The sequence below is a fragment of the Dromiciops gliroides genome, chromosome 3 (assembly GCF_019393635.1).
Source record: "Dromiciops gliroides isolate mDroGli1 chromosome 3, mDroGli1.pri, whole genome shotgun sequence".
In the NCBI taxonomy this organism is placed as follows: Eukaryota; Metazoa; Chordata; class Mammalia; order Microbiotheria; family Microbiotheriidae; genus Dromiciops; species Dromiciops gliroides.
This window is the reverse complement of record NC_057863.1, coordinates 357,680,061-357,687,837: the sequence shown is the minus strand read 5'-3', so window position 1 is coordinate 357,687,837 and position 7,777 is coordinate 357,680,061. Positions and strand designations below refer to the sequence as shown.

At 50.7% G+C, this 7,777-nt stretch overlaps 1 protein-coding gene across 2 annotated transcripts; it reads right to left on the bottom strand.

The window, feature by feature from the left end:
* Positions 1-1,469: 1,469 nt before the first annotated feature.
* THY1 (Thy-1 cell surface antigen) lies at positions 1,470-7,456 on the bottom strand. 2 transcript variants are annotated; one of them, XM_043994924.1, is made up of 5 exons: positions 7,301-7,407; positions 6,976-7,182; positions 4,311-4,414; positions 3,529-3,864; positions 1,470-2,937 (listed from the first exon to the last, which is right to left on the bottom strand). In XM_043994924.1, exons 3-5 carry the CDS (start codon positions 4,348-4,350, stop codon positions 2,825-2,827), a joined length of 489 nt encoding a protein of 162 aa, XP_043850859.1. In that variant the 5' UTR covers positions 4,351-4,414; positions 6,976-7,182; positions 7,301-7,407; the 3' UTR covers positions 1,470-2,824. The 2 variants fall into 2 exon arrangements, with proteins under 2 accessions (XP_043850859.1, XP_043850858.1); XM_043994923.1 differs by lacking the exon at positions 6,976-7,182 and having other exon boundaries at positions 7,301-7,456.
* Positions 7,457-7,777: the final 321 nt, after the last annotated feature.

Sequence of the window (7,777 nt, the reverse complement as noted above, 5' to 3'; positions counted from 1 at the left end):
GGAAAATAAAATTCTAAATAAATGAGAAACAAATTGGTCTTTATAATCTTAGTTGTCTGAGGCACTAAGAGATGAAATGCCTGGCCCTGAGTCACAGCCAGTGGGTGCCAGAGGCGTGACTTAAACCCAAGTACTCTTGACACAAAGCCAAGGTGCTTTTTTTTTTTTGCCAGTGCCTCATTATTAGTATTGTTAATGCTGATGATGACATCATAGGCTACTTAGTCTTGCATTTGAGAGGAATTTATATTTAAGTATGGTGATATAGTAAACCCTCAATCAACACTTATTGATCTAATAGGTAATGCTGACCTTCCACATAGGAACCTTAAGTAGTTCTTGAATTAAGTAAACATTAAGCACTACAGTAGCTTGGTGGTTCAATGGCTAGCACGTAGGACTTAGAGTTGGGAAGACCGAAGTTCAAATTCTGCCTTAGACACTAGCTCTTTGGCCTTTGGCAAGTCACTTAACTTTCTTATCTGTAAAATGGGGACAATAATAACACTTCTCTCCCACGCTTGTTGTGAGGATAAAATAGGATAGCATTGGTGAAGTACTTTTCAAACTTTAAAGACCTCTATAGATGTTAGCTATTATTATTGGGATAAAAAATGATGAATAAGATGTATATAAATTGAACTGAGTGATGAAGGTTGGTGGCTTTGGGATAAGTCATCATCCCTCTTTGGAACCCAGTTTTCTTTTTTGTAGAAAAGTCTCATTTAACTAGATAGTTTCTAAAACCTCTTTCAACCTTTTATCCTGTGACAGCTGGGGAAACTTCTAAGTCATAAGGTAGAAGCATCTTTGTCCCTTCAATTCACACTTCCATAGCAACTAGGTTGGCATAGCGGCAAAAATGTCTGACTTGGAGTCAGGATACACCAGAGTTTGAACCCAGCCTCAGACACTTGCTAGGTGTGTGATCCAGAACGAATCAGGTAACTATTCTCAGACTCAATTTTCTGCAAAATGGGAATGATAATGCCTAACTCTGTTTGCTTTTTCCTTCATTCTCGAAGAGGACCATGACATCAGGAAGTGATGTCCTGACTTGCGCTAAATTGGATTTAAGTGAGTGAGAACTGTGTAAAGTCACCAGACTCACTCTCTCCTCCAGAGCCGTATGGGTCTAGTGGTAAGATATACATCAAGACGATTGGAGATGGCTCTGGATGTTTTTAAGGCAATTATGGTTAGGCGACTGGCCCAGGGTCATACAGCTAGTGTCAAGTATCTGAGGTGAGATTTGAACTCAGGTTCTCCTGACTCCAGGGCCCATGCTCTATCCACTGTGCCACCTAGCTGCCCCACCTAACTTATAGAATTGTTGCAAGGACCAAAAGAGGCAATACATGTAAAGTGCATTTGTAAACCTTAAAGGTCTATATAAATGTTAGTTGTTATTGCCCTTCCCCCTAAATCCACCCCCCTCCCATCCCCTCAAGATAACAACATCAACCCACTCCAGAGGCTTGGCTTTATTGTGTAGTTTTGTTTATCCTTGGCTAGATGCCATAATACAAGCTGTGGAGACGATACACATGATCACAGGACAAGACAGCAATGCCAGTAGTTGTGGGGAGCTGGGTTCTGGGTTTTTACACCTTATTTCAGGAAGATTGGCACCGTTTATTGGTCTTTCTCCACTGTATTCCTCAGAAAACTCCAGTTTGGCTCTGTGATGTCACCAGAGAGATACCCGAGCAGTCCAATCAACAGGGCAGGGGGACAGAAATGCCCCCAAAGGGGTGCTGCTTCAGGTACATGGCTACCACCCAGACCTAGCTCCTCACCTAGGATAGAAGGATCCAGTTATCTGGGCATAGCCTTGATTTGGCTTGGTCAGCTTCTTGGTTGGAATTTTGGAAGCTTTTGTGGAAGTTGGGTGGTGGTGGCAAGAGCGTGAAGATGGCCATATAACAGAGATGGAAATACTGGGAGATTTCCCATTCCTGGTTTTTTCCTAGGCCCCCATTCACTAGGGTTGGATGCAGAGACTAGAGTGGGAGTCCACTGACACTGCTCAGTACAGTTTTTCTCCTTTCCCCCTCTGCTCCACCTCCATCTTCCTTACTTTCTAGGCCCTTCTGCATTTGCTGATGGCCTTCTTGCCAGGGGAATCTAGGGGATTTCTGAAAGTGGTAAGATGGGGGCATTTCCAACTGATCATTCTGGTGAGGTCCTTTCCAGCTCAGTAAAGACAACGGGGCAGATTTGGGAAACCTAGAACCATTGTCTTGCGTTAATCAAGAATGGGTCCAATGTTTTTCTCATCTTGGCCGTGGGATGCTCCCGACACATGACACCTCCCACATACTGCTTCCCCCATATCATTCTCTGTCCTCCTAAACCCGAGCAGGCACAGAAGATCTCATGTGCCCTCCTTCCCCCTTGCTATCATGTACACATGCTCTGCGGAGCCTCTCTCGAGGTCATAGCAAATCAGTCCTTGCCAATCCAAGGAAACTGGCTTGGTCTCTCCTCTGCCCCCTTGCTACCTCCTTTACAAACTTCCAAAGGAAAGAAAAGAAGAAAAGTAACTCCAAACAAATCACAGAAGCATCTCTGGAATGACAAATACAAAAATGCAGCCGGTGGTACTGGATAAGGGGAGTGTGAAGTGCGAGGAGGCGAGGTGGAGGAAGAATAGGTGAATGATGGCATGCGGAGCTAGGATTCCTCTATGGGGGTGGGTTTCCTGCCTCCTCTCACCTCCCCAGGATGGGGGGTGAAGTGGGACAGCCGGCTCAGAGAGAAGTAGGGGGGGCTCCTGGGGTTTGGCCTCATTTTTTATGTCTCCTCCAGGTCCCCCCGCCAATCACAGGCACTCAAAATCCGTGGCCTGTAGAAGGGGGAGAGAGAGCAGCAGCAGCAGCAGCCATGAGGTGTTCTGAACCAGCAGGCTCATGACCCCACAGGTCTGCAGTTTATCTGATGAGAAAGAAGAGAGCAAGGATGTTATGGAGGAATGGAAAGGAGGGGATAGGGGGAAGAGCCTAAACTCCAGACCTGGGTCAGCTACTCCCCATCCTGCCCAAGTGGGAACATAGCTTTCTAGAGCAGGAGAGGGAAGAGGTATCAGAAAGGATGAAGAGATGGAATGGTTACTGAGCAGTGCCCAGAAATCCAACTGAGGGTGGCAACAGGTGATCTTGGATTTGGGTAAGGGAGATAAGAGTTGGAGGAATTAGGACACCCTTTCTTTATGACAGGGCTCTTCTACATTTCCTTCCAAAGTCCAAAGGATTCTAGGGAGCCCTTTCCCAGCTGAAATTAGACTGCATACTCCTCTCCCCAAATCCCCATGGAACTCTGGGAGACCTCCCACGCCTGCTTGCCAAGTCCTGCCTCTCCCACTTCCATCCCAGGGGTTCTTTTTTTTTATTGCTCTAGAGAAACCTCTTTCATGTCCCATTCAGGGGCTTCTTTTGCTGATCCCTGGGACTCTCTGTTCCAATTCTTCTGCAGTCACTTTCTCTCTATACCCTCCCCCATCCTCCTGGACTTTGGGGTTCCCCTCACCTTTGTAGACAGTGATGTTCTTGGTGACAAAGGAGTTGGGGATTCCAGAAGCACGCAGGTCACAGGAATAGATCCCCTCTTCCTTTTGGGTGAAATCTTTCAGGGACAGGCTCATTAAGTTATGGGAGATGGAGAGGTTGACCCGGCTCCGGTAGGTATGCTCAGGCACTCCCATTGTGGAGTTCAGCACATGCTTTTGTTTCTCTCGGGTCAGGCTGAACTCATACTGAAGCGGGGACTTGGTGTTATTTTCATAGCGGCAGTCCACCCTCAGGGTCTTGTCCATCAAACAGGCAGTCAGGCTGTTCACCTTCTGTCCATAGGCCACCTGCAAGACTGGTGCATGCACCCAACCACCCCTTATTGGGACTTGACTCAGGATCACCCCAGAGCTGGCATGGCTAGGGAGAAGGGAGCTCATAGGGAGAAAGGACACCTGGATGAAATTTAGTTCCTCTCATATTCTCACACCCCCATTCCAAGACCCCATGAACTCCTACCCCCATCCGGAGAGCAGAAACATGGGAATAGGCAGGTAGTGGGAAGAGGTGAGGTGTGCTCCCCGAGTAAGCCATGTTCATCACTCCCCCCTCCTCACATGACCCCTGAAGAAGCATGCCACACTCCTTGTCTCCTCATGAGGAGATATCTCCCCTTGAACAGATGGATTTTGAGTCCTCTTCTCTGCTGAGTTTTCAGAAAGAGAGGGAGCTCTGAAGTGCCAATGGAGACCCACCTAAAGGAAGAAAGAGACCCATCCCCACTACCCCTCAACCTGCTACCTGTCAACAGGACAGCGATGCCAATCTTGGGACTCAACATGTCAAGATGAGGGTGCAGACCCAAGTAGCAGCCGAAGTGTCACCAGCCAGGCCCAGAGGGACTCCTGAGAGAAAGATGGTGTTCACAGAACCACACTTGCTTGCTGGAGAGGTACCTTTCTCTAAATGCTTACATGGCACTGGGTAAAATGTTTCAACATACAACATATCATTTGGGCTTCACAATAGTAGGGACAGTCAGTGTGCAGGGTAAAGAGCGTCAGGTCTGGAGTCAGAGTTTCCAGGTTCTTAGAGTTTCTGTCTCTGATAATTACTACTCATGTGACCTCAGGCAAGTCTTCTTCTGTCTCTGGGTCTCAGTTTCCTTCTCTGTAAAATGGGAATGAGGTTGGATTTCTAAGGTTCCTTCTAGCTTTAAATCTGTGATCCTAATATCTCCTGCCTAGAGATGCAGAGACTTAAGCGTGACTGGGGCAAGGCCAAACGGCAACTCCAGCGAAAGAGGGAGGGCTTGAACCTAGATTTTCTATTCCCAGGCTTGTCATCCAGACCACTGAGTACATATATCCCACTACTAATCAATCTGCATGCATTTAATGAGAAGCTGGGGGCTGGGCACACAGAAGACAATATGTATACCATGCTCAAAGTATCTATTTTTAAAAAATAGTTAATTGCCTCCTATCTTATTGGAGAGAGGACCAGGTATCAGCCTAGCCCACTTGGTGGGCAGGGAATCAGACTGCATAATTCAGGCTAGGAGGAGAAGTAACCTGCCCACATCAGTGTATGTGCCTACTAGGGGGAGGGAAGAGGTTAAAGGTGCTCACAGGTGTCTCTTTGGGAGTTGCTAAGGGTATTCCTAGATATGTTTGCACAGGGAAGGATAGATAAAGGAGAGAGAGAGAGAGAGAGAGAGAGAGAGTTTTTAATGTACTTATAGATATGGGTGGAGGCTAAGGATCCCTTTCTCTTCTCTCCCCGCCCCCTCGCCCCTGCCCCCTCCTCGCCTCCAGCAGCAGTTTCCCAGATTGACTCCAGGGGGCTCCACCCTACTGGCTCTGTGCCCGTCTTCCCTTGTTAGGTAATGACAAGCCCTACCTATTCCCACTTCCAGAACAGACCATCCTCTGAGTATTCCCAGGGCATGCCCGGGACATCAAGGGTCCAAGCCAGTCTTGGCGCAGTCGAGGACAAGCGCAAGCATGTGCATGCTCTTGTGCTTGGGGACCGGCAAACACACTTGTGTGCCCTTGGGAATGGTGGGCATATCCTTTGGGTGGTATGGGGGGGTGGAATGGGGGGAGGTGTGGGACTGGTCAAGTGGGGTGGATGCACAGGGAGGGGAGGAGGATCTCAGAGAGCTGTGATCACATATGTCCTGGGGATCTGGGGGCGCACGACGATGACTCTCAGGAGCTAGAGTTTCCATCTCCCTGGTCCTCAAACCCTGGACATTATTAGCTTTTTTTTTTTTTTAAAGCACCTCAAGTGTAGTTGTGGGAAGAGTGGAGCAAGAAGGATGAAAATTGGTAAGGTTTAGATGAGGTGGCCAGTCTCCCTGGGGTCTGTTTGGGGGGAATTGGTGGAGGAGGGACAAGGCTAATTTTGTGGGTTCAATCTGCCAAAAAGGGTAGGCAGGAGGGGAGCCCAGGGAAAGAAAACTTTGGGCAGGAGTGGGGGAGGGAGGGAGGGAGGCAGGGAGAGAGAGAGAGAGAGAGAGAGAGAGAGAGAGAGAGAGAGAGAGAGAGAGAGAGAGAGAGAGAGAGAGAGAGAAAGGCGGAGAGGAGGAAGGAAGAGAGGAGGGAGGGAGGGAAGGGGAGAGAGCGAAAGAGGGGAGAGAGAGAGAGAGAGAGAGAGAGAGAGAGAGAGAGAGCAGCAGAACAAGGGAGAAGAGAAGAGAGCGAGGGGGCGGCACGATCGTGGCAGGGAGGGAACTGAGGTATAGGAAGGGAGAAGAGGGAAGAGAGAAGGGAAGGGGGAAGGTAAAAGAGAGGAGAGGACTAGAAGGTGGGTTGCATAGGTTGGTTGGATTATTTTTCTCTCTCTCCTAGCCCAGCTTGCAGGTAGGTCTTCTGCAGCAGGCCCTCTAGTCCCATTTGCTCTCACCCACAGCCTTAGCACCTTCCTCCTCTCCCTAGTTCTGCATCCCCCCTCCCCCCTTCCCAGTCTTCAATCCTGCTCTCCCCTCCTCATCCAGTGCTAGACCCCTCCCCCCGCTGCCGGGCTCCCTCCTCCAGCCCCTCCCTCCCGCCTCTCCTCTCCCCTCCCCCGGCACTGCGGCTCAGCTGCTTCCCGCACGGAGGGGTGCTCCCTATTCCCGCAGTTCGGTCACCCGCAGAGCCTGAAGTGTGCCAATCTCAATTCCCCGGGTGAAATCATGAGGGAGCCTTTTAGGATCCGCGATCCAACCTCCCATTTCCATAGGGGTGTCCGTTCAGGGCTAGGGAGAGCGGTTGCGAGCTAAAGGCGAGGCAAGGTCAGGGGCATGCCTTTGCCCACGCCCCAAGCTCCCCAACCCCCAGTTCTTCTCCAGTTCCCCGCGGTTGGTGTAGCTCTCTCCTCTAGCCGGTAGACGGGAGGGGGCCCCAGGCAAAGCGGGACGTTTTTCTCTCTCGGGCCTCCCCCCTTCTCCAGCCCAGTGCAATCCTAACCTTCTCCTTACCTGCAACCTTCTACTGTCCCTCCATCCGCGGCGAGCTCCCCTGCTCTGCAGCTGCCCACACTCCCTCCCACCTCGTCAGCGTTCGGTGCTCGCTATTTCCCTGGGTCTCGTTGCACTGCACACCACCCCTGTCCCTCTTCCTGGGGTCGTCCAGGACCGTCTCCTTCACCTTGGGAATTCCCCAGGTGGTGGAAGGGAACGAGGGAGCTGCCCAGGGAAGAGATGGCTCAGGATTGGAACCGCAGGCTGCGCTGCTCTGGCTGCTTGCTCTCTGAGCCCTAGAATCATCCCAGAGCTGGACCTGGGCCGCGTTCCGGACGCCTACCTGTGGGCCAAGCCTCGCCGCCGCCGCTGCTGCCACTGCTTTCTCAGCAAGAGGAGAGAGAGGTTGTCTGTAAGCCCAGAACCCGGCTCTGAGCCCGCAGTTTCAGACTGGGGACTAGAGGGAGGGGCAGAGAAGCTCCACCAATCAGCTTCTGGGTAGGGAATTGGCTGGGGTGGGGGTGCAGGAAGATAGTTGGAGAAGAAGGGCTTGGGAGGGAAGCGGGGGTGGTGGTGGGGGTTGGTAAGCTGCCCTGCGGGAGAGAAAATGGGTTCTGCGGCTGTTTGAGAGGTTTAATAGACCCACCCAGGGTGGGGAAGGAGGGAGTCCTGAACATTTCTCACCATTTCCCTCCCGCCCCCCACCCCCAATTCTGCTCTACCCTTTCCATTTCTTTCTAGAGGACTTTGAGGGAAATCAGCCTGGAGTGAAGGATTCAGACATCTACACTCCTCCCTTTTCATCTTCTTGTCCCCAACA

Excerpts from the sequence above, each read along its gene's own strand:
- THY1 (XM_043994923.1), bottom strand. The coding sequence starts at position 4,350 with ATGTTGAGTCCCAAGATTGGCATCGCTGTCCTGTTGACAG. Across the intron at positions 3,865-4,310 it reads CATCGCTGTCCTGTTGACAG|TCTTGCAGGTGGCCTATGGA; the intron begins GTAGCAGGTTGA and ends TGCATGCACCAG. Across the intron at positions 2,938-3,528 it reads GAACATCACTGTCTACAAAG|ATAAACTGCAGACCTGTGGG; the intron begins GTGAGGGGAACC and ends CTTTCTCATCAG.